The sequence below is a fragment of the Scyliorhinus canicula genome, chromosome 1, assembly GCF_902713615.1.
Source record: "Scyliorhinus canicula chromosome 1, sScyCan1.1, whole genome shotgun sequence".
In the NCBI taxonomy this organism is placed as follows: Eukaryota; Metazoa; Chordata; class Chondrichthyes; order Carcharhiniformes; family Scyliorhinidae; genus Scyliorhinus; species Scyliorhinus canicula.
Genome location: NC_052146.1, coordinates 112,423,666 through 112,450,025, shown reverse-complemented (window position 1 = coordinate 112,450,025; position 26,360 = coordinate 112,423,666). Strand labels below are relative to the sequence as shown.

General features: G+C 50.1%; 1 protein-coding gene across 2 annotated transcripts in view; it reads left to right on the top strand.

The window, feature by feature from the left end:
- Window positions 1-320: 320 nt before the first annotated feature.
- The window catches only part of LOC119966382 (uncharacterized protein C1orf232), a 120,484-nt gene continuing 94,444 nt past the window's right edge, over window positions 321-26,360 (top strand). The window contains exons 1-2 of one of the 2 annotated variants that reach the window (XM_038797953.1): window positions 9,709-9,783; window positions 11,281-11,477. In XM_038797953.1, the coding sequence (XP_038653881.1) occupies window positions 11,313-11,477 (165 nt within the window). In that variant the 5' untranslated portion in view covers window positions 9,709-9,783; window positions 11,281-11,312. Of the gene's footprint in view, window positions 670-9,708; window positions 9,784-11,280; window positions 11,478-26,360 lie in introns of those variants that run through there. The other variant, XM_038797946.1, reaches the window with a different exon arrangement.

Genomic DNA, 26,360 nt, shown 5'->3' with positions numbered 1-26,360 from the left:
CGGCGCTGACAGCGCTGCAACGTCTGCCCACGCACGGCGAAGGATGGCACCTGCTGACCTCCACCCCGGCCCGGAGTGCAACACCAGCCTCTCCTCCTCCATGGCGCACAGGAGGCTCTTGAGTTTGGCGCACAGAATCGCGGGGCTACTCTGCTGGTGGCCATCTTGCCTGCGACGCTGTGTGTGTGAGGGGGAGAATTATGAAGTGCAGCCGCGGCGTCGTGTCAATGACGGAATCGGCGAATCGGCTGCCGGTCCATCGCGTGTTTCATGATGCGCCCATTCAGGCCCCTTGGGAGCGGTTGAATTGCTCCACCTGTGGACCCGATGATGCCGTCGTGAAACTTCACAGTCTTCATGACGGTGCCAATACTTAGCCCCGTTTTGGGATGATCCATCCCATCTCCCCAACTCCGAACATCTGGTGGCGGCGTGTAGGGAGTAGTCTGATTGTCCACTGATGCGGAAGCCTCTCGAGGCTCGTCTGTCGAGAAAATGGTGGAGGCCGCTCCCGTGATTCAGGTCACTTTGTTGATGATTGAGGAGCTTACAGGCACCTTGGCAGTGGAATTGAAGAAACAGCGGCAGGCTGTCTCTGAGGACCTCCACAATTCAATAGAGGTGGCACTAGCTCCAATTCGTTCGGCGCTGGCGAAGACAGATGAAATGGTAAAGGCGCATGGCGCGGTGTTGCAGGGTGTGGAGGCAGCTCCCTCGAGCCAGAGTGATCAGATTGTCTCTTTGGAGGCTGACGTGGCAATGTTGGCCAGTGTAAATAAAACACTCCGTGCCAGGGTGGGTGATTTGGAGAATCACTCCAGGAGGCAGAACCCGAATTGGGAAGACGTAGGATTTATGAAGCAGATGTTGGCTGCCATACCGAATTTGATACACACCAGTTAATGCTGGGAGGGGGGCTCCAATACAGTATTGGATCCGAAGGTCGATGGGTCCAAGCCACGTTCGCTGACTCCCTCGGGGGGGGGGGGGGGGGGGGACACAAAGGTGTTGGCTGCATTGATAAGGGGGGGGCGGACCCATGGAGGTTTCTGCACCTGCGGGATAGGGAGTACTTGTCTTTCACCAGTACACAACATGTATTCAAGGATTGATTTTTTTTTGTTATGAGAAAGGCCGGGTGGAGGAAGGCAGAATATTCTCCGATCGTTATCTCAGACCGTGCTCCACGTTGGGTGAATGTGGTCCTGGAGAAGGGACCAGCTCAGAGGCCTGTGGGCATTGGACATGGGGTTGTTGGCGGACCCAAATTTTTATCCCAAAATGGAAACGCTGATTGAGTATTACTAGGGTTTAATAGGAATGTGGAGGTTTCGCCGTCAGTGGTTTGAGAAGCATTGAAAGCAGTAGTGAGGGGTGACGCCATTTTGTTTAAGGCTCAGGTGGACAGAGAGGTAAGGGAGGAGCAGCATTGGTTGGCAGAGAAGATTTTGGAGGAGGATGGAAAGTAAGCGGAAGATCCAACCCCGGATCTTCTGGTGATGAGGAAGGAGCTACAGGCGAGGACTAATCTGTTCACAGGAAGGGCGGGTCAGCAGCTGAGGCGGGCGAGAGGGGGCCGTGTGTGACTATGGGGAGAAGGTCAGCCGCTAGTTGGCACTGCCGACAGGCGGCTGCAAGAGAGATTGTTTGGGTCCGGATGGAACAGAGGAGCTGGTGGTGGCATTGGAGCAGGTGAACAAGGCATTTGAGAAGCTCTATAAGAATTTGTAGTCAGAACCTCGGAAGGATGAGTTGGATATGAAGGGTTTTCTGGGCGGATCGGAGTATCCGAAGTAGGAGAGGAGGAGAGGGCAGGGTTGGAGGAGCTAGTGGGGGTGGAGATGTTTGAGGACGCAATGGCTAAGAGGGCACTGCCAGAGACAATGGGACAGGCATCCATTTCACTATTGCTTAAGGAGGACAAGGACCCGGTGGAGTTTGGGTCGTATAGGCCAATATCTCTGTTGAATGTGGATGCCAAGATTTTAGTGAAGGTGCTGGTGCTCAGGTTGGAGGGGTGCCCCCAAAGGTGATTAGGGAAGACCAGACGGGGTTCGTAAAGGACAGACAGTTGTTGTCAAATGTACGGTGTCTGTTGAATGTGGTGCTTTCTCCGGCAGGAGGGTGGGAGTTGGAGGTGGTGGTGGCGCTGGATGCAGAGTACGCATTTGATCGTGTGGAGTGCAGCTATTTGTTGGTGGTGTCGGAGAGGTTTAGGATTGTGCCCAGGTATGTGGCGTGGGTGAAATCGCTGATGGCGTATGTGCGCACAAATGGAACCCTTGGCCATAGTACTGAGGTGTTATAGTAAATGGAGGGTTATAGTGAGGAGGGGGTGGGGGCATAGGGTGTTCTGTATGCTGATGATTTGTTGCTGTATATCTCTAACTCAGGCCGTTCAGTGGGGTATATAATGGGACTGCTTAGGAGATTTGGGACTTTTTCCAGCCTCAAGTTAAATTTGGGAAAAAGTGAGTGTTTTGTGGTGCTTTCTCCAGGGATGGGAGTTTTGATGGAGGGGATGCCATTTTGGGTGGCAACAACTCACTCTATGTATTTGGGAGTGCAGGTCACTTGGGATTGTGCACGGCTCCGTAAATTGAACTTTACGAGTCTGGTGGGAAGGGTCAAGGCAGATTTAAGGAGGTTAGATCGCCTTCCCATATTGCTGGCAGGCCAGGTGCTGGCAGACATGGATGAACGGTTTGCCACAATTCATATTTTTATTTCGGTGCTTACTGTCTTTTTGCCAAAATCATTTTGTTTTGTGGATGGATAGTTTGGTTTTGTCATTTGTGTGGGCAGGTAAGGTGGCAAGGATTAGGAGGAGATTCTTCAGAGAGGACGACAGTTGGGGGGGCAGGCCCTTCCAAACTTGTTATACTATTATTGGGTGGTGAATGCTGAGAAGGTACGGGGTTGGAGCAGGGCGATGGAGGCTTTATGGGTGAGGATGATGGCAGGCACTTGTAAGGGGTCGGGGTTGCGGGCGCTGACAACGGCGCTGTTCCTGTTTGACCCAGGAAGTACTTAGGGAATCTGGTGATGGTGGCCACACTGAAAATATGGAGGCAATTTCGGCAGCACTTCAGGCTGGGGGCATGGTCGAAGTTGATGTCGATTCGAGGGAATCACCAGTTTGAGCAGGGAGGATGGATGCCAGGTTTCGGGGATGGGAGGAGGGAGGGGTGATGGAAATGAAGGACTTGTTTTTGGAAGGTTAGTTTGCAAGTTTGGAGGAGTTGGAGGAGAAGTTTGGGATCCCGCGAGTGGAGGTTTTCAGGTACATGCAGGAGCGGGATTTTGTGAAAAGGTTTTCCGAACTTTCCAGTGGTCCTACCATCTTCGTTGCTGGAGGGGGTGTTGTCGGCAATGGGGTTGGAGGGGGATCTTCTCAGCGATCTATGGAAGGATTTTGGAGGAGGATAAGATGTCTCTGGCGGGGGTGAGGGCTTAGTGGGAGGAGGAGCTGCAGATGGTCCTGGAGGAGGTGTTGAAGCATGAGGTACTGCGGAGGGTGAATTCCTCAACCTCAGGTGCGAGGCTGGGTTTGATAGAGCTAAAGGTAGAGCATAGAACGCACTTGACAAACCTGAGGGTGAGCCAGCTGTTTGAGGGGGTGGAAGATATTTGTGAACGGTGTGGAGGGGGCTCAGCCAATCATGTGCACATGATTCCTGCCCGAAGTTGGAGACATTTTGCAGGTCGTTCTTTGACACCAGTGGCGGAATTCTCTGACCCCCGCAGGGTCGGGGAATCGCTTGGGGCCGGTGTAAATCCCGCCTCCGTCGTGGCTGGAATTCTCCGCCACCCGGGAATCGGCGAGGGGCGGGAATCGGGCCCCGCCGGTCGGCAGACCCCCCCGCCGGTCGGTAGACCCCCCCGCGGCGATTCTCCGGCCCGCGATGGGCCGAAGTCCTGCCACTGTCAGGCCTCTCCCGCCTACGTGGTTTAGACCACCTCTGTGCCGGCGGGAGCAGGCGGCACGAGCGGGCCCCCGGGTTCCTGGGGGGGGGGGGCGCGGGGCGATCGGACCCCGGGGGTGCCCCCACGGTGGCCTGGCCCGCGATCGGGGCCCACCGATCGGCGGGCGGGCCTGTGCCGTGGGGGCACTCTTTTTCTTCCGCCGCCGCCACGGCCTCCACCATAGCGGAGGGGGAAGAGACCCCCTCCACCGCACATGCGCTGGTGGTGACGTCAGCGGCCGCTGATGCTCGCGAAGGCCTTTCGACCAGCCCCGACGCCGATCGGCCTGAATAATGCCTGAATAAAATATTTTTCTAAAAAAATGTTTGACAGTCGAGCCATTTCGGGATAATTTGAAAAATAGCCTATGATCATTTAATAATCTTTACCTCGTAGGTGAAAGAGATCAATAGCTACTTTCTGCCAATGTGCCGTAGGTAAATCGGATATTGGCATAGATTCTCTTGTTTGCTTGAAATGATGCGTTTGGCATGCGTCACAACAACTGACCATCCTGTCAATATCCTGGTTTATACCTGGCCAATAAACAGAATCACAAGCTCTCCATTTACATTTTTCAATCCCAAGATATCCTTCATGTATCCTCTCAGTACATCCTTGCAAAGAGATTGAGATATGGCTATAGTGTTCAAACAAAGCACCACTCCATTGATGATACATGAATTCAGATGCTATATTGTAAAACTTCATACATTGATCTCCGGGCCAGTGTGAGCTGATGTTCCTCATCACCTCTTGAAGAGTTTGATCCTTCCTGGTCTCTTCTTGGGTCTCACGTAGTTTCATATCTGATACTGGTAGCAGTGTGAAAATAAGATTGACACGAAAATCTACGTCGTCATCAATTTCACTCCTTTTGTTTTTTTTAACGCATTTTATTCAAACTTGTATCAAAGCAGGTTACAGCAAATAAACACCCCAGGTAACAGTCTTCCCAACAATCAACTGTACAGTTTGTACAGATTTTTCTCTTTTTTCACCCCCCCTGCCCATCACCCACCCTCCACCCCCCTGTGATGAACAGCTCGTCAAACACGGTCACAAACATCCCCCACCTTTTCTCAAACCCCCCTGCTGAGCCCCTTAACTCATACTTTATCTTCTCTAATCGCAGGCAGTCATACATGTCACCCAACCATGCTGCTACGCCTGGTAGCGATGCCGACTGCCACTCCAGCAAAATTTGGAGGCCAATACATCAGCCTTCCTCCTCTCCATGAGCTCCGGCTTCTCTGAAACCCCAAATATCGCCACCAAAGGGTCCGGGTCCACCTCCTCCTCCACTATCCTGGCTAAGACCGTGAACACTCCCGCCCAGAATCTTCCCAATTTTTCACAACCCTAAAATATGTGCGTGTGATTCGCTGGCCCCACCCACACCTCTCATCTCTTAAAGAACCCCCTCATTCTCGCCCGAGTCATATGCACCCTGTGCACCACCTTAAACTGTATCAGGCTCATCCTTGCACAAGAGGAGGTCCCGTTTACCCTTCGCAGTGCCTCACTCCATACTCCCCAATTGATCTGCATTCCCCACTCCGCCTCCCATTTCTCCTTGATCTTCACCACCTGCTCGCCTCCCTGCTCCCTGTAGCCACCTGGGTTGGCCACTTCCCGACTTTAAAATGGAGATCCGCTAAGAATGCAGGGAGAAATGGCCAAACACAGGAAAACATGCAAGTGCAAAGTCTCCTGTATATTAGAACTTGCAGAAACCCAGACAGCACTGAAACTAACAACCATCTACATATTGATGAGCGATCCCCGGGAACAATTGGAAATATTTGAGATAATCGAGGTCAAGCCAGACTCCTCAGCGCCAGCGGGAGCCAAGACAAAGGAAGGCCAACGAACACATAGGAACCGCCCAGCGATCAGGGAACAGCTCCAGTATTGGAGAAATCGATCCAAGTGATCAGAACTTAGTCCAATCAATTGGAACCAGGTACGGGGTCCGCCCAAAAGGGCGCGAAACCCCTGGGGACTATAAAATAGAGTCCCCAAGTTCAATTTGTCCTTCTTGTCAGCTCTCAAAGAACTATGGACCGTGACTCTCAACTCGGTGAGACTTGCCTAGCAGCTGCACCAACCAAGTAAGTGTCCAGTCAACGCACGCTACGAGATAGGCGCTCCAACCATTAGTCCATACCAGCTGGAAGCCTGCAGACTCAGAATCGAATGAAAGGCCATTTGTTCCCCTGACCTGGTGGGCCAGTTTCCAAAGCTAAGTATTGCCCTTTTAGTGTTAGAGATAGTCTAGTGAGTAGTATTTTATGCATGAGTAGCGATTGACTGTGTATATAATAAATGTGTTTTGATTTGAAACTTACTAACTGGTGTATTGAGTTATTGATCAGCACTTGAACTTGAACCTCGTGGTGATATCATAAAGATACCTGGCGACTCTAGAGCAAGGTGATTAAACAGAGCAAATTAAGTGCAAGGCACACTTTGCAAATTAGCAACATCCCCCAGCCACTTATATATATCCCCAATTCTTCCCTCCCCTTCTACATCCGGAAGCAGCAGTCTCTCCAGCAGGGTGTATCCCGTCAATCTAGGGAACCCCTTCCAGACCTTTTGTGCAAAGTCCCTAACCTGTAGATACCTGAACTCACTACCCCTTGGCAGCTCTACCCTCTCCTTAGCTCCTCCAGACTGGTGAACCCTTCCTCCAAATACAAATCCTTCACCTTGACCAGCCCCACTTCCCTCCACCTCCTGTATACACTATCCATCCCCCCCAGCTCAAACCCATGATTCTCGCACAGCGGCGTTAGCACCAACATCCCATCGATCCTAAAATGCCGCCTCAACTGATTCCATATCTTCACCGTGGACTGCACCACTGGGCTCCCTGAATACCTACTCGGAGCCATTGGCAACTCTGCCATCACCATAGCCCTCAAACTAGACCCCTTACAAGATTCCTCCTCCATCCTAACCCACTCTACCCCTTCCCCTTCCCACCACCGCCGCACCTTGTCCACATTTACCGCCCAATAATAATGAAGCAAGTTTGGCAACGCCAACCCCCCCTGCTGCCTCTGCCTCTATGGGTCCTCCCCATCCTCGGCACCTTCCCCGTCCATACAAAGTCAGAGATGATTGCGTCCACTTTCCGAAAAAAGGCCTTTGGTATAAAGATCGGGAGAGCCTGAAAGATAAAATGAACCTCGGCAGAATATTCATTACCAATTTCACTCCGAATACTTTGTATCAGCGCTCTCAATAATGCACCTGTCAGGAACAAATATTTGTCTGGCGTGCAGATGAGATTGAAGTCATAGTGTCGTAACTTCATCATCAACCTCTGAATGCGCGGATACATCTGGTTGAGATTTGTTATGATGTTAACCAAAGAACGATGATCTGTCTCAACTGTGAAAGTTGGAAGCCCATAGACATAGTCGTGGAATTTCTCCAAACCTACAGCTATACCTAGGCATTTTTTTTCGATTTGAGCGTACCTCTGCTCTGTTGTCGTCATAGATCGTGATGCATATGTGACTGGTATCCAATCGTCATGCTCGAGTTGCCACAGAACTGCTCCTAGACCATCTTTGGACATGTCTGATGACACTTTCATCTGTTTAGACTGTACAAAAAATGTGAGAACTGGCGTGGTGGTTAGTGAAGTCTTGAGTTTCTACCACTCTTGCTCATGTTGCTCAGTCCAAGTGAAATCCTTGTCAGGTTCAATGCCATGCAATTTAGAGTAACTGAGGTCACATTCCTAGGTGACAAGCTCTGATCGCATGGCATTGAACCTGACAAGGACAAAATCCAAGCAATCCTCAACATGCCAAAACCACATGACAAGAAAGCCATCTTGTGCTCTTCTATGGTTGAGCCCCGAATAATGATATCATCCATATTAGGTGCAAATATTGTTCTCAGGATCCAGCAAATGATAACCATATGTTCTGGTGTGTCCTAAACTTGTAGGACTTTGGGTCTCCTTCTTTAATGCTATTTCAGGGATTCTTGAGATTGAGTTAGGGCTTTGTCCACTGGTGGCCATTGTTGGGCATTCGGACTCGCTGGTGCTGCAGACAGGGTTGAAGCCAGATATCCTCACCTTTGCCTCATTGAAAGCCTGGAGGCGAATTCTGCTAATGTGGAGTTCTCCTACTCCGCCCAGTTCCTCGGCCTGGTTGGGAGGCTTAAAGGTGTTCCGATACCTAGAGAAGGTCAAATACATCATTAGAGGGTCGGTGGAAGGGTTCTACTCAAGATGGCAGCCGTTCATTTCCTATTTCAAAGAGCTAGTCACCATCAGCTGTTATGGGGGCATTATTAGTTTATACTTAGTTATTGGTGGGGAGGAGGGGGTTTGAAATGAAAATGAAATGAAAATCGCTTATTGTCACGAGTAGGCTTCAATGAAGTTACTGTGAAAAGCCCCTAGTCGCCACATTCCAGCGCCTGTCCGGGGAGGCTGGTACAGGAATTGAACCGTGCTGCTGGCCTGCTTGGTCTGCTTTAAAAGCCAGCGATTTAGCCTTGTGAGCTAAACCGCTTGTAAATTTTTGAAGGTGATATTCATGTACTGTATTTGTTGGTTAGTGTGGATTTATTTCGTAATAATGAAAAGTTCTTTTTTGCAATAAAAATATATTTTTTAAAGATCTCCACAACTCCAACAGCATTAAATTGGCTCTAATCAAAGTCCCAAATAACATCCTGTATGACAGTGACTGTGGTAAACTATCCCTCCTCATCCTTCTCAACCTGTCTCAACCTGACCATGGTTAACCACACCATCCTCCTCCAGTGCATCTTCTCTGTTGTCCAGCTAGATTATCCTCGCCCGGTTCCTCTCTTGCTTATTCAGTCATAGCTAGAGAATCTCTTGCATTGGCCTCTCTTCCCATTCATAAATCTGAAGTTACCCAAGGATCTATCTTGGTTTCCCACTGTTTCTCATCTATATGGTGCTTTTGAAGGACATCATCTGAAAACACAACCTCAGATTCCACATGCACAATGGCAAAACTCAACTCTACCTCAACACTGCCACTCTGGAATCTTCCGCTGTCTCTAATTTGGCATATTGCTTGCTGACAGCTTGGAGGTACTGCACATTCCTCCAGTTAGGCACTGGGGAGACTTAAGCCATGACAAAATCCAGCCTTAGCCTCCAATTCCATCCTTCTCCCTGGTCATTGTCTGGGGTCGAACCAAACTGCAATCCGTGTCCTACCTGACCTTCTGACACGGTATCCTCTACATCACAAAGATCACATAATCTGCACCAAGTCCCAGTCACCTATCATCCCTGAGTTCATAGATTTCAATTGGCTCCCAGTATTCAAAGGCCTCAAATTTGGCATTTGCATTCTCATGTTCAATCCTTTCCGAGCCTTCTCGCTTCCTATCTCTGGAAAAGTTATCAGCCCAGCCCTGCCCTGCCCTGCCATGCCCTGCCCTGCCCCCGCTTAAACTATCCATTGCTCTGACCCTAGCCTCATGGCCACTCCCCACTCCCTTTTCCCATTATTGACTGACATTTCTATATTAGTCTGTGCCCTAAACTCTAGAATGCCATCCCTATAACTCTTCACCGCTTTACCTCTCTCACCACTGTTATAAGGCGTTCCTTCAAACCCAACTGTCTGGCCAAGCTTCAGGCCACCCCTCCTAATAAAGCTGGCAGGAGCCTCATACATTTATGCAAATTGAGTCCTATTACATCATAGGACCCTGCTGCAGCTTAAACTGGGGCTTGAGTGGGAAGAGCTGGAGATTTTCCACTGGGCAGAGGCAGATCTGGAGACAAAAGAGCCCCTTTGGGTAAGTCTGAAATATTCTTTTTGAGACTGTAGGCAGGAGCCCACTGACCTTTCAAGAATATTTGATGTGTGTCTACTCCCTGTTGCTCTCTCTCTCTGTGACCTTTTCCATGTCTCTCACTCTGCCTCACAACCTCTATCACTCTGGCATATTTATTAGATCCCTGCAAGCTATTGTTTCCTATGGGAACAAAAAGAGAATGTTTGACATCTGCCTTTTCTCAGCTTTCTATATCCGAGGATGAGCTGATTAAATTGCCAGAGAAGGCTGGCAGCTGACCCCCATTTGCTGCCCACCCGATGACTGAATCTCATGGTGTGAAATAAATGAGCTGTATTCCACAAGAATCTTTAGTCAACTGTCTGAATAAACCTCCATTATCTCGAGCTGATGATCCATGCAGAAAGCACAAATATAGGGCGGGATTCTCTGATCCTGAGGCTAAGTGTTGACACGTTGTAAATGCCGCCGCGTTTTATGACGGCATCAACAGGCCCCCAGGATCAGCGATCCTGTGCTTCACTGAGGGCCAGCAAGGCACTAGAGCGACTCATGCAGCTCCAGCTGCCGATACCGGCATCAAACGGGGGCCGCAGGTCTGCGCATGCACGCTACAGCCGCCGCAAACTCTCGCATGCGCACTAGTTTCCTTCTCCATGCCGGTCCCGATACAACATGGCGGAGAGCTACAGGGGCGCGGAGGAACATAGGCCTCCACCAGGAGAAGCCGGCCTGCCGATCGGTAGGCCCTAATCGCGGGGCCAGGCCACGGTGGAGCCCCCTCCCCTCCGGGTCGGAACCCCCCTTCCCCTACCAAGCCGCCTCCCACAGAATGAACACCAAGATCCCACCAGGTAGGACCACACGTGAATGGCGCTGGCGGGACTCGGCGGCCACTCGGCCCAACGCGCGTGGTGAATCGCCAGGGGGGGCCGCGTAGAGCGCCCACCGACCGGCTCCTCGCCAACCGCGCCGGCGCCAATGGCACAGATTCTCCGGACGCATCGGAGCAGCGTCACCTGAATCGCGCCCCCCTCCCCCGGCGATTCTCCAACCCGGCCCGGGGTCAGAGAATCCCGCCTGTAATTTCCTGGATCTAACCTCTTGTTTGGTGATTCTAATGTTAGTAGATCCATCTCATAATCCCTTCCAGAGCAAATTGTTAATTAATTTAATTAATTAATTTCTTACCCCACGCTTTTCACATTATCACATCATTGAAGCTCCTTCACTTGCCTGTCATTTGCCTACAGGTAGGGTCACCCTGTGGATTAGGTTTGCTCTGGAATCTGAGTCCTGTTGGATCTCTCAATCTGGGGCAGGATCCCTGTGTCTGCAACATCCAATGGGGTAGCTAGGCCTGCACTTCTGTTTTGATACACACTGTTAAAGATGGTGACTCTATGTTCTCATTAGGTAGTCATGATTTGCTCTCTGAATTTTGGTCCATTTAGACTTCCTACTGGCTTATTCTTAACTTCTGGTTTTGTTGGGTAGTCACTGGTTCTTCTTCTGTGCTTTCTGCTGAGATGAGCCTGGAATGTGCCAACTTCCGGACGGCGGAATCCTCTTTGAGATCTGAGTGGTGCCGTTTTGACCAAGTTGCAGTCAGGGCTGGTTGGGAAAAGGCTGACAAGCAGGGGAAGGCAGTCAAGATAAGGCAGAAATTCAGCTTGATGAAGAGGCTTGGCAAGGTAAGTGAGTGTACTCTGGTGGCCCGCTTTCAGCACACTCACAAAATTCATGTCAACCAGTGGTATATTCACAGGGGCCACTTCATTATGTTTATGCCTCTTTGCTCTTAACGCACAAAATAAAGATTTAGTCTAACTGAGGTGACCCACAGCCAAGTGCGGCACACCATTCAACTTCCCTCCTCAATGACGGCAGGCGGCACAATGACACACTTACCTGATATCCATATGCATGCTGCCTGTTTGTGCGCTCGCATTCACACTTACTCTTTCGCTTTCACTCACATGCTCACAGTTACATTAGAATAGAAATGTTACGGGACGCGATCCACCTCTTGCTCGAGCGCGGTGCGACCGGTGAATGAGCTCTCTCGCGGGCTTCCCCCAGTCTTTACGCTTCGTGGGATTCACCCAAGTCCCGCGAGGTGTCAGAGTCAGAATCCCATCCACAAGGGGTGGGACCAAACGGCATGGGCTACTTTGGCAAACTTCCTCAGTATCCACCGGCATTGCGGGATCCATCGGCCTCCCCAGCGAGGCCACAGCCCAGCGCCATTCAGCACTGGCCCACACAAACGTGGACCAGGCGGAACGGCACCAGAAGTCTCCTGTGCTATTGGCAACCCCTGGGTGGTGAGGATCGGTGCAGGATGGCCCCCTGGCACTTCCCAGCAAGTATCAGCAAGCACTGCCAAGGTGCCCGGGGGAGGTGGGGGTCCTTGAAGGGAGAGGGAGCTGTAAGGGGCTTGGGGGGCATGAAAAGGGGGGACACCCATAGCCGGGTGTCCTCACTTAGGGCATGTGAGGTAGTGTCCATGTGTGTGTGTGCGTGTGTGGGGGGGGAAACATTGCCCATGGATGGGGGGGGGCTGTTGGGGACACACAAACACAATTAGAGATTGAGGCACCCTTTCAAAATGGAGGACAGATCTCTGAGTTCAGCTCCCCAGTGCTAAAAGAATTCTACGGGCGGGATTCTGCAGAAACATTTCTTAGTGTGGTAGCGAGTGAGAATTGCCGCGAACTTCCCAGCGTTTGGCCTGGCGAGGCCGGCAATGCAATCCAACGTTAATTGGTCCACTTAACGAGGCCTCACGGGCTCTACGCAGCAAATGAAGGCTCACCAGTCGATTCGCCGACACTGCACTCACTAGTCACCCCCCCCCCCCCACCGCTAACAAGGTCGAGCAGCACTTAAGCAGCACTTGTTCAGCCAACCCCAGCCAGCTCGCAACAATGGCACCCAGGAGACCAGCCCCAAGATTCGTGTTGCAGACCTGGGGAGGCTACTAGATGCAGTGGAGGCCAGGAGGGATGTCTTGTTTCCCTGGGGGCCCCAGAGGGCTAACCACAGGGCAGCCAGTGCTGCCTGGGAACAGTTGCCGGTAGCTGTGAGCGCTGGGAGTGTGGACAGGAGGACTGGCCTCCAGTGCAGGACAAAGGTCATCGACCTACACCGGGCAACATGAGTGAGTTGTCACCAAGCCCCCCCCCCCCCCACCCCCACTCCCACCTAAGACCTTTCCGCCCCCATGTGAGCATCCACACCCCCAACTCTCCAGCCGACCCCCAACCCTCCCTCCACCGCCCCTCTCCCTTCAACCCTCTCAAACCTATCCGTCCCAACCCTTCCCCTGCCCCCCACAACTGTGAACCTAGTGTGTGGCTTATGACGCCCTCTCTGTGTCTCCTCAGGAAAAGCTCTCCCACAATCCCGGGAGAGGGCCCGGCCTGGCGGTGGTGGTGTCCTGGACATAAGAATCCTCACCTCCTATGAGGAACGTGCCTTGGAGTTGACTGGTGTGGTCGAGGACAGAGCAGTCACCAATGTGAGGCCACAGAGGTGAGGGACCATCGGGCTCCGCAGGCAAACGTGAGTTGTTATTGCCTTACTGACTGACCCATCCCTCCCACTGACCACATGTCCATTCTCCCGCAGGTCTTCCAGCCAACGGCGCCAGCCCATCCTGGGTGACCCCCTCTCCTGACTCCCAGGAGAACACCTCGGAGGACAGCTCCGAGGATGGCAGCATAATAGTTGTGTCACGGCTGTCATCCCCACCTTCCACCAGCGCAGATACACGCACCTCTGTGGGAAACGTTAGTGGTCTGGCTTCTGGGGCACAATCTGCTGAGCACCACACAGCTGCTGATGTACATCAGGTGGAGGCAGGAACCCCCAGGCGAGACATCAGTCGGAGGTCTGCTGGATCCCAGGACCCAGCTGGGTCCCAGCCAGATGCTGAGCCTCTGCAACAGGCTTAGCCAGCGCTGATGGAGACATTAGGGTGCAGCCAGGATGCTCAGAAGGAGATGTCAGTGACAATCCAGCAGATCCATAGCCGCTTGGAGGCATCCCAGAGGCTATGGGTGCTGGAGATGTCCCCAGCAATGCACTGAGGCCAACACTGCTAGGGTGGCGACTGAGGTGGAGAGCCTGGTGCATGAGGTCGGCATCATGAGTGAAAGTGTCGAAGGCGTCATGCAGTCAGTGACGGCCATGGCTGAGGGTCTCGACCAGAAAGTCCGACTCGCTGGGGGTTGTGACCAAGTATCAGGCTGACCTTGATGAGCTTCTGCGGGAAATGTCCTGCTCTCAGGTGGCCATGGCCAAGGTGCTGCAAAGCATGTCCAAGTCAATGAGGAGCATCGCCGAGGGTGTCGACACTATGGTGCGGACCATGGGGAACCGCCAGGACTGGCAGAGCCAGATGATGCAGGGGCAGCCGGGGCTCAAACCAGCTGCTCCTACAACCCAAGGTGAATCCCGGGGCTCTATGGGCACCGAGTGGAAGGAGGGGGCAACGGATGCCAACCCCGACCTGTCCCATGGAGTGGCGACGGTGGCCACCAGCTCCCTCGAGTTCCATCCCTCTGATGAGGCCATGTATTGAAGTCAGCACACGGGACAGGGTGGCACTTCTGTGCATGTGCTGCTGACAGGTGAGCCAGGGCCCTCCAGTCCCCAGAGGACGCCCGTCAGGGGCATCAAAGGCCACGGGACGAAGTAAGCAGCTGACTGCCTCCACCTCAGACATGCATCCTGGGGACACACCTAGACATAGCGGTAGAGCTGGAGGGCCAAACACATCGAGGATCACTGAGGGCACCGGGGAAGAGGGGGGGGGGGGGGGGAGTGAGGTGTAATTAGGGTGTGAGGGGGCGGGGTTGGAGTAGGGGGCAGCACCATCGGGAGGATGGTGTAAAACACAGGAAACAGCCTAGTGCACAACAGTTGAAGCCTCAGTCACTTTCTTCTGCAGTACAGCCCGACCTCCAAACACTTGGCCCATCTCCCCAGGCCCCCCCCCCCCCCCCTCCCCCACCACCGGAGCTGTGTCCTATCCCCTGGGTGTTCAGATGTTGGCTGATGCGTGTGTGGTGTTGCCTCCCGCAGTGTTCAGGCACAGTGTCCATGCATCAAGGTGTGATTGGGTTGCTAGGCAATGACTCCCACATGCTACACGGCACGCCCACCCACGGGAATCCACTTGGGTTGTGTGAAGTGCTCACTTAACCACGACTGCCAATTCCCGATTAGCAGTAGCCTCAGCCGCACACCAGAGGCCTCGGCATTCGGTGGGGGTTATGGGTGATCGGTGGGGCAGACAGGCAGGGACAGGATTTGCCCCCGGCATGGGTACAGATAGATCTAGGGGTTGGCATGGTGGAACCACGTGCAGTTGCCCCCAGTTGCCATCCCAGCCAAGGGTCCTGCTGAGCACTGGGGTGGCAAGCCCGGTGCCCCCGGTCTCTTTGCCGGTGAGCAAGGATGGCTACTCACATCCTCGGCTCCCCACAGAAGCCCTTCCGCCATTTTCACATTTTTCAAAAGGAGTACAAATGCATCAGCGTGACCACTTGCTGGGGAGGCCGCGGAATGATGGGAGGTCACTGGATATGGGGTGCGATCCTCAGGCCACACTGCACCAGAAAAACATCTCGCCCTGGCGCAGCGTGGCCAGTGAAAGCGGGAAATCCAGCTCCCGGGACCTACCCGGCTCACAAGATTCAATGCAATCCCGCGAGATGTGACAAGGGGAATCGCACTCACAATGGGCGGCATCACTTTTCAGCAAATCTGCATACAGTACTAGAGCGAGGCAGTAAGCCTTACTCTAATGTGTAGATTCCAAGGTACCTGAGGCTTTGGGATTCAATCCCTTCACTTTGGAGACCTCAGGCAAGCACCGTTTGGTACTGGGCCCCACAAACGGCTACCAGACGAAAAGGCACACGTGGGGGTCTCCAAGGGGATCGGAGGCCCCGAGATGCATGCCCTTTGGGAAGGGTGGTGCCCTGGGATTGCTGTCGCCTCCCTGGTACCCTGGCAATGCCAATCTGACACCTTGGCAGTGCCACCTTGGTGCCAGCCTGACACTGCCAAGGTGCCTGGGTGGCAGTGCCAGCTGGGCACTGCCAAGGTGCCACGCTGGCATTTTTTGTACAGCACGTGATCGGACCGGGGTTGCCTGGTGTAGGTGTTTGGGCTGGGGGGGAAAGTCGGGGATTCTTTTTGGGCCCCTGGTTGTTTTTGGGCTCGCTACAATGGGAAGGTCCGGCAAGTGGAGCTCCTCATTGTAAAAATCTGGGCTATGTGCGGCTTCAGACGTGTGTTCCCGGTTGGCCTGATGTGACCATCAATTCACAAGGCACGTGGTTGGAAGTGAACAATGGTTTTAATAGTCTTACAACTGAGCCTGCCTGCGACGAGATGAACTGGCAGCAGGCTCACAACTGCAGATATTTATACTTCCAGTTAGTGGGAGGTAGTCGATGAATGTGTATTGGGGGTTCGAGTGGAGTAGGAGCACTCTCTCCACCAGTGGGTCAGTTTTGTGGGTCCGGACGTGCTTCCGGAGGAGAATCGGGCCCGGTGTCTTCAACCATGCTGGGAGCGAAACCCCCGTGGTAGTGCCCCTGGAAAAAACAAATAGCCGCTCGTGAGGGGTCTGATTGGTAGCAGTACATAGGAGGGACCTAATAGCATGGAGCGCGTTGGGGAGGACTTCCTGCCAATGTGAGGTCGGGAGATTTCTGGACCGGAGGGTCAGTAGGACGGTGTTCCAGACCGTCGCGTTCTCCCTCTCCACCTGCCCGTTCCCCCTGGGGTTGTAGCTGGTAATCCTGCTCAAGGCAATGCCCTTGTCGAGCAGGTACTGACGCAGCTCGTCGCTCATAAAGGATGAACCCCGGTCGCTGTGTACATAGCTGGGGAAACCAAACAGGGTAAAGATACTATGCAGGGCTCTGATGACTGTGTGGGAGGTCATATCGGGGCACGGGATAGCAAAGGGGAAGTGGGAGAACTCGTCGATGACGTTCAGGAAGTACACATTCCGATTGGTCGAGGGGAGTGGCCCTTTGAAATCGATGCTCAGGCGTTCAAAGGGCCGGGAGGCCTTTACCAGGTGGGCCCTGTCTGGTCTATAGAAGTGCGGTTTGCACTCCGCACAGATCGGGCAATCCCTGGTGATGCCTTTTACCTCCTCGGTGGAGAAAGGCAGATTTCGGGCTTTGCCATAGTGGGCGAGACGGGTGACCCCCGGGTGGTAGAGGTCATTGTGGATAGCTTTCAGGCGGTCGTCTTGCGCACTGGCGCACGTGCCGCGGGACAGGGCATCTGGGGGCTCGTTGAGCTTCCTCGGTCGGTACATGATATCGTACTTGTAGGTGGAGAGTTCGATCCTCCACCGTTGGATCTTATCGTTTTTAATTTTGCCCCTTTGCGAGTTGTCAAACATAAAGGCAACCGATCTTTGGTCGGTGATGAGGGTGAACCTCCTACCTGCGAGGTAGTGCCTCCAGTGACGTATAGCTTCCACGATGGCTTGTGCTTCCTTTTCGACCGAGGAGTGTCGAAGTTCCGAAGCGGAGAGGGTTCGGGAGAAAAAGGCGACTGGTCTCCCTGCCTGATTTAGTGTGGCTGCGAGAGCTACCTCTGAGGCATCGCTCTCCCCCTGAAAGGGGACGGATTCATCCACCGCCGCATGGCCGCTTTGGCGATGTCCTCCTTGATGCAGGTGAAGGCCTGGCGAGCCTCATCTGATAGAGGAAAGAGTGTGGCCTTAAATAGTGGGCGGGCTTTGTCCGCATACTGAGGGACCCACTGGGCATAATACGAGAAAAACCCCAGGCACCTTTTGAGGGCCCTGGGACAATGAGGGAGAGGGAGTTGTAAGAGGGAGTTGTAACTGGCAGCAGGCTCACAACTGCAGATCTTTATACTTCCAGTTAGTGGGAGGAGCCATGGGCGGAACCATGGGCGGAGCCAAGGGTGGAGCCCAGTACAAACTCCTCATCTCCCCCTATGGGCAGAGCCGCGCAACTGCTCGTGTACCAAGCTTACAAAGACACAACACATACAATATAACACAGTGTGAATTACTAGGATTGTGATTCACCACAAGGCTCCTTGTTCAAAGCGAGTTGTGTTGAAAAGCCATGTGTTTCTTAGCACTGCGCGTGCCGGGAAACACGTGGCTAATCACGCTCACTCGGGAACTTTGTTCCCTTTTGGGAAGGTCGCGCCCAGGGGTTGACTCTTGTTAATTGTATGGAAATAGGGCTTTAAGTGATGATAATTGGTTTCCCGCCACGTTACGGCGAGATCCCGATTTCGCTTATGGGAACAGGCCAGTTGCATCACAAACTGTTTGGTTACTGACGCGGTTCTTGTTTTCTGCCTCCAATATTCATCGGCCTTGTTTTGCTCGAGTGAGAATGTAACAAGGTTGGAGAATAATACCCAAAGTGTGAGCTAACCTGGTGAGAAACTCCCCAGGGCCCGAAAAGTGACTCAGTGTCATTGAATAGGGGTGGGAAACCCGCCACAAATGAACTTACAACGTTTTTGGGAGAATCGGGTCCATGGTGTAAAAAGAGGCCATTCAGCCCATTGTGTTTGTGTCAGCCAAAAAATTAAAAAAATTATCTCGCCATTCATTTTAATCCCATTTTCCAGTACCTTCCAGTTAGGAGGAACCAATTAATTCGCAAATGAGGGGACAGAAATTCCTGCTTTGTGCTTGGTGTAAAATAATGTGTCAGTTGAATAAGATTGTGGCAAATGTTGCAGCTTGTACAATATTTCAACCATCTGGTCTTCTCAGCATGTGCTACCCATGTGATGCTTAATACAAAATACCAGAAACAAAAATCATCACCGAATATCGCTAGATCTCTGCAAGAGTCATAACAGATTGGCGAGTCCTTGTTGTGTCTGTAAAAATAATAATAATAATCGCTGATTGTCACAAGTAGGCTTCAATGAAGTTACTGTGAAAAGCCCCAAGTCGCCACATTCCGGCGCCTGTTCGGGGAGGCCGGTACAGGAATTGAAACAGCGCTGATGGCCTTGTTCTGCATTATGAGCCAGCTGTTTAGCCCACTGTGCTAAACCAGCCAGAAAGTGCAATTCTCCATGCATTAGATTGGCCCAATGTTGGCTTCATACCAATGGAACAATCATCAAAATTCTATAGATGCCCTCAGTGAACAAGATAAAAGGCTAATATGAGAACCTCTTGTTCCTCCAGTGCCATGTGAACTCCCAGTAGCATGTGAATAACAGGTACGCCTATTGCCAACGTGAATCTCCAATAACATGGAATCCACTGTTTCCACATTATTATGTAAAACCACTATGCTCCAGTGTTATGTGAATCTCAAGTGCCCCTGGAAACTCGTATCTACCCAGCAGATACTCAGGGCGAGGTGTGTAAAAAACTGATTGAGGGCAAGTCCTCTGCACCCTGATTTCTCATCTCCTCGAGCTTGGTGTGCTCCTGCATCTCTGGCTCATGAGATTGGATATCTCTTTCAGCAAATACCTCTGAGAAAGTCATCAACAGTTCCAACCCCATTGAGTGCAGCCCGCAGGACATTTGGCTAGAGACAGCAAGGTTGATTTTTACTCTCACCAGCAGACAGATTGGGTCACTGGTTATAGAGGCTGCCCAGTCTCCATTCAGTTACAATCCCAGCAACTGAAGGTGAAAATCAGCCTCTCCCTGTTGTCATGTGAGAGTGCCTTTAAGAAATGGGTGTTTTTTATAGAATAACTGTGGTGGGTGTACCTTTAAGAAATGGGTGCTTATTACTGCAGTGATGTCAGAGTGTGGGTGGAGCTGGGCTGTCTGTCAGCTTTTAGTTTCACTTTGAGAAAAGGCTTGGGTATGTCTGTGTTTTTTTGGTTTTGTTTCAGTGTTGGAGCTGCAGTCAGCCACAGAAGGTGTAATGTTGTTCTCACTGCCATGTAAAGACTATCTCTTGATCATTTGGTGAATTCAGAGTGATAACTGTTCTCAGTAGTGAATTTAAACCTGATGTGCTTCTGTTAAAAGTTTTTTTTTAATGTCTTATGGATGTTAAAAGGAAAGTTTAAGTATTACTTAGTGTTGTATTCTTTGGGGGTTGTATTTGAATTGATGGTTGCTAAGATGTTCACTGCATGTTTTTCAAAAGGTTAACTTGAGTTCATAGAATAAACATTGTTTTGCTTTCAAAAATACTGTCAGATGTCTGCTGTCCCACACCTGTAGAGTGGTCCGTGTGCTCCTCATACCACAATCTATTAAAAGTTGTGGGTCAGGTGAACTCCATGATACACTTTGGGGTTCTCTAAACCCTGGCCCATAACAAATTGGGGGCTCGTCCGAGATAAAAGTCTATCTATTGGATTGGTTTTGTGAACTTAAGAATTTGGGGGTGGAGATGGTCACACGCAATACCTTACGGACAGAGACTAAAAGCAGACTGTTAGATTTGGCAAAAACATTGCAGTTAACATCACCTGACAAAATGCAAAAAGATGAGGTAATTATGGCGGTGGCTAAGCATTTAAAGTTGCCTGAGATACAGTTTGGCTCATTGGAAATGACAAAAATTCAGTTACAAATTAAACAAATGGAACATGAGCACAAATTAAAGTAGCTTGAATACGAAAGAGATAGAGAGGAAAAGAAAAAGAGAGAGGGGAAAAAGAGAGAGAGAGGAAAAAGAAAGAGAGAGAGAGTTTGAACTTCAGAAAATGGCCATGAAACATGACAGTCAGTTAAAATTGGCAGATTTAAAGGGAAATGTACAGTTTGAGAATAATGACGAGGATAAAGAGAAAGAGCGTCATAGTCGAAGGCTTGGTGGGGATTTATTTAAATATGTCCAAGCATTGCCGAGGTTTGATGAGAAGGAGGTAGAAGCCTTTTGTATTCCATTTGAGAAGGTGGCTAAACAAATGAAATGGCCACAGGACATGTGGGTATTACAAATTCAAACAAAGTTGGTAGGTAGGGCGAGTGAAGTGTTTGCATCACTACCGGAGGAGGTATCTGGGACGTATGAGGAGATGGAAAAATCCATTTTAGGTGCATATGAACTAGTGCCTGAAGCCTACAGACAAAGGTTTAGAAATTTAAGGAAAGAATTTAGTCAAACATACATGGAGTTTGAAAGGATCAAACAGAGTAATTTTGATAGGTGGATAAGGGCTTTGAAAATAGATCGAACGTATGAAGCTCTCAGAGAAATTATACGTTTGGAGGAGTTTAAAAATTCAATTCCTGATCTGGTGAGAACTCATGTGGAAGAGCAGAGGGTTAGAACTGCAAGATTAGCAGCAGAAATGGCAGATGATTAGAAATGTTTTCACTGTAATAAACTAGGCCGTGTAAAGTCACAGTGTTGGTGGTTGAAGAAAAGCACTGGGAAGGCTGATGTGGTAAAACAGGATAAGACAGTGGGGTTTGTTAAAGTGGTAAAGGAAAGCCCAAGTGAAGCGAAGGGGGTGCAAAAGATTGTACAGCCTGATCAAGAGGTGATTGATAAGAAGGTGCCAGATCTCTTTAAAGAATTTACTTGTGTGGGTAAAGTTTACTTGTGTGTACCAGGAGGAGCAGGTAAAGAAGTCACAATTTTAAGAGATGCAGGAGCTAGTCAATCTTTATTGGTAAGAGATGAGGAGTTATGTGTTCCGGGATGAATATTGCCAGAAAAGGTGGTAACATGTGGAATTCAGGGTGAGAGGAGTAGTGTTCAATTATCTAAGGTAAGGTTGGAAAGTCCAGTGAAGAGTGGTGAAGTAGTAGTAGGAGTAATAGAGAAACAATCTTGTCCAGGAATACAGTTTATCTTGGGTAATGCTATAGCTGGATCGCAGGTGGGAGTGATGCCTATTGTGGTTGATAAGCCAGTGGAAAATCAGACAACTGAAGTGTTGAAGGATGAATATCCTAGGATTTTTCCGGATTGTGTAGTAACAAGGTCGCAAAGTCACAGGTTAAGACAAGAGGAGAAATCAAAGAGTGAAGATGAAGTGGAAGTGCAATTATCAGAAACAACTTTTGATCAGAAGGTTGAAAAAAAACAAGAAAAGGTGGAGACTGAGGCGGATATTTTAGTTCAGGAAAATTGGCGGAGTATCAACAGAAAGATATGTCAGAAAGCATACAAGGAAGAGGAATCTGAGTGTATACCAGAGTGTTATTACCGTAAAAGTGATGTCTTGATGAGAAAATGGAGACCTTTACATATGCAGGTGGATGAAAAGTGGGCAGAAGTTCATCAAGTAGTGTTGCCGGTAGGGTATAAAAAGGAGGTGTTGCGAGTTGCACATGAGGTACTAGTGGGAGGTCATTTGGGAGTAAGGAAAACTCAAGCTAATTAAAATGTAATTACATTTTGTCAATCATATTACACATGTCAAGTGATAGGGAAACCTCAAGCAGTGATAAAAACAATGTCCTTAATACCCATTCCAGCATGTGAGGAACCTTTTACAGGGGTCCTAATTGATTGCGTAGGACCGCTTTCTTAAACGAACAGTGGGAATCAATATCTTTTGACTAGAATGGATGTGTCTACCAGGTTTCCAGAGGCCATTCCAGTATGTAATATTACAGCTAAAAAGATTGTGGAGGAGTTATTTAAATTCTTTACTAGATATGGATTACCCACAGAAATACAATCTTATCAAGGATCAAATTTTACCTCAAGGTTATTCAAAGAAGTTATGGATAGCTTAGGAATAAAACAATTTAAATCAACTGCGTACCATCCAGAATTGCAGGGAGCATTAGAAAGTTAGCATCAGACATTAAAGACAATGTTGAAGGCTTATTGTCAAGATCATCCAGAGGATTGGGATATAGGAATTCCATTCGTACTGTTTGCAATTAGGGATGCACCTAATGAGTCAACCAAATTTAGTCCTTTTGAACTAATTTTTGGTCATGAGGTAAGAGGATCACTTAAATTGATTGAGGAAAAATTGGTGAGTGAGAAATCGGAAATTACATTATTGGATTACGTGTCAAATTTTAGGGTACGATTAAATAGAGCAGGTGAATTGGCTGGACAACATTTAAAAATTGCACACATGTGATGAAACGGGTAGCAGACAAGTAGTTTTGCCAGTGGAGATAAAGTTTTTGTATCGTTACCACTGGTAGATGAACCGTTAAAAGCAAGGTTTTGTGGACCTTATCAGATTGAAAGGAAATTAAATGAGGTGAATTATGTGGTAAGAACGCCGGATAGAAGGAAAACTCACCGAGTGTGTCACTGTGCACTGTAGGGATACTGCTATCTGCCCACAAGTATATGAACATACATACGAATATACAAACTAGGAGTAGGCCTAGTGAGCCGAATAAGCCTGCTCCAACATTCAATAAGATCATGGTTGATCTCACCGTTACCTTCCTCCTGTCCCAACAACCTTTTAGCCCCTTTGTTCATCAAGAATCTGTCTACCTCTGCCTTGAAAACATTCATGGACTCTGTTTCCACCGCATTTTGAAGAAGGGAGTTCCAAAGAAAAAAAATTCTTCTTATCTCTGTCTTAAATGGGTGACCCCTTATTTTTAAACTGTCACCTCCTAGTTCTAGATTCTCCCACAAAAGGAAACATCCTTGCTACATCCACCCTGTCAAGACCCTTCAGGATCTTATATGCTTCAATCAAGTTGCTTCTTACTCTTCTAAACTGCAGCGATACAAGCCTAGCCTGTCCAAACTTTCCTCATAAGATAGTCTGCTCACTCCTGGTATTAGTTTGGTAAACTTTCTCTGAACTGCTTCTAATGCATTTACATCCTTCCTCAAATGAAACCATTACTGGATATTATTCCAGATGTAGTCTCACCAATGTCCTATACAACTGATGCATCACCTCCCTACTTTATATTGAATTCCTCTCGCAATAAACAATAACATTTTTTCTAGTTACTTGCTGTACCTTCATACTAATCTTTTGTGATTCATACAGCAGGACACCCAGATCCCTCTGAACCTCAGAACAAATTTCTCACCATTTAGATCATGTTTATTTTTTTATTCTTTCTGCCAAAATGGACAATTTCACATTTGCCCACATTATAGTCCATTTGCCAGATCTTTGCCCATTTACTTAACCTATGTATGTCCTATTGTGGCCTCCATATGTCCTCTTCACAACTTAGATTCCTACCTATCTTTGTAACACCAGCAAATTTAGCAACCATACCTTCAGTACCTTTATCAAGTCATTATATCTATTGTTGTAAAAGATCGAGGGCCCAGCATTGATTCCCTGTGGCATATCACTGGTTACACTGCGCCAACCAGAAAAAGATCCATTTATGGATACTCTGAGCGGGATTCTCCTCGTACCCGGCGGGGCAGGGGGTCCCGGTGGGATGGAGTGGCGTGAGCCACTCCGGCGTCAGCCCCCCAAAAGGTGCGGAATCCTCCGCACCTTCAGGGGCTAGGCCGGCGCCAGAGTGGTTTGTGCCCCCGCCGGCTGGCATAAGGAGGCCTTTGGCGCCATGCTAGCCGGGTCCGAAGGGACTCTGCCGGCCGGCGCGAGTCCGTGTCAGCGGCTGCTGACGTCATCCCCCCGCGCATTGCGCGGTGGGGGGTTCACCTACCGTGTCAGCCATCACGGAGGCTGACACAGGCTGGCGCGTAGGAAAAGAGTGCCCCCATGGCACAGGCTTGCCCGCAGATCAATGGGCCCCGATTGTGGGCAAGGCCACCGTGGGGGCACCCCCGGGGCCAGATTCGGCCCGCGCCCCCCCCTCTCCCCAGGACCCCCGGAGCCCGCCCCACGCCGCCAGGTCCCGCTGGTAAGGGACCTTGTCTAATCTACGCCGGCGGGACTGGCAAAGAACGGGTGGGGACTTCGGCCCATCGCGGGCCGGAGAATTCGGGCAGCACCGGGGCCCATTGAGTCGCACCAGTCCCGCCATTCTCTGAGGCGGGCGGCGTGATTCACGCCAGGCCAATTTTTAGGGGGCCGGAGAATTTGGAGGACGGTGGGGGCGGGATTCACGCCGACCTCCGACGATTCTCCGACCCGGCGGGGGGTCGGAGAATCCCGCCTTCTATGTTTCCTATTAGCTAGCCAATCTCCGATCCATGCCAATATGTTACCCCCTACACCATGAGCTTTTATTTTTCACAATAACCTTGATGTGGCGCCTCATCAAATGCCTTCTGAAAATCTAAGTGCGGACACGCACTGGTTCCCCTTTATCCACAGCACATGTGACTCCTTCAATGTGCTCCAGTAAATTGGTTAAACTAGGATTTTCCCTTCCATAATCACATTGACTTTACTGATTGTCTTGAATTTTTCTACGTGCCGTGCCAGAACATCCTTAATTATTAGCTTCCAACATTTCCCCTCTGACAGATGTTAAGCTAATTGGCTTGTAGTTTTCTCTGAAAACGAGAGGGCAGGTTAATAGGGTGGTGAAAAAGGCATATGGGACACCTGCCTTTATCAATCGAGGCGTAGATTACAAAAGCAAGGAGGTCATGTTGGAGTTAATTAGTGCTTTGGTGAGACCACAGCTGGCGTACTGCGTGCAATTCTGGTTGCCACATTATAGGAAGGATGTGATTGCACTGGAGAGGGTACAGAAGAGATTCACCATGATGTTGCTTGGGATGGAACGTTTAAGTTATGCAGAGAGGTTGGATAGGCTTGGGTTGTTTTCACTGGAACAGAGAAGACTGAGGGTGAACTGATCAAAATGTATGAGGGGTATGGACAGAGTGGATAGTGAGCAGCTGTTCCCCTTAGTTGAAGGGTCAGTCACAAGGGGACACAAGCTCAAGGTGAGGGGAAGGCGGTTTAAGGGGAATGTGACGAAAAACCTTTTTACCCAGAAGGTGGTGACGGTCTGGAATGCACTGCCTGGGAGGGTGGTAGATGCGGGTTGCCTCACATCCTTTAAAAAGTGCCTGGATGAGCACTTGACAAGTCAGAACAATCAAGGCTATGGGCCAAGTGCTGGAAAATGGGAATAGGTAGGCAGGTCAGGTGTATTTCATGCGTCGGTGCTGACTCGATGGGCTGAAGGGCCTCTTCTGCACTGTAATTTCTGTGATTCTGTGATTTTCTGCTTTCCCTCCCATTTTTGAATGATGGAGTTACATTTGCTATTTTCCAATCTAATGGCCCTTCTCAAATTCAGAGAATTTTGGAAAATATATGAGACCCAAGGATGAAGTCCATCAGGACCTATAATAAATAATAATATTTATTGTCACAAGTAGACTTACATTAATACTGCAATGAAGTTACTGTGAAAAGCCCCTAGTCGTCACATTCCAGCACCTGTTCGGGTACACAGAGGTCCAATTCACCTAACAGCATGTCTTTTGGGACTTGTGGGAGGAAACCGGAGCACCCAGAAGAAACCCACACAGACACGGGGAGAATGTGGAGACGCCGCACAGACAGTGACCCAAGCCAGGAATCGAACCTGGGACCCTGGTACCGTGAAGCAACTGTGCTAACCACTGTGCTACCGCGCTGCCCAGTGGTTTGCTCCAACTGTTTGCTAAGTACCACTTCTCTGGTGATTGCAATTTTCCTGAGTTCCTCCTCTATGCCAG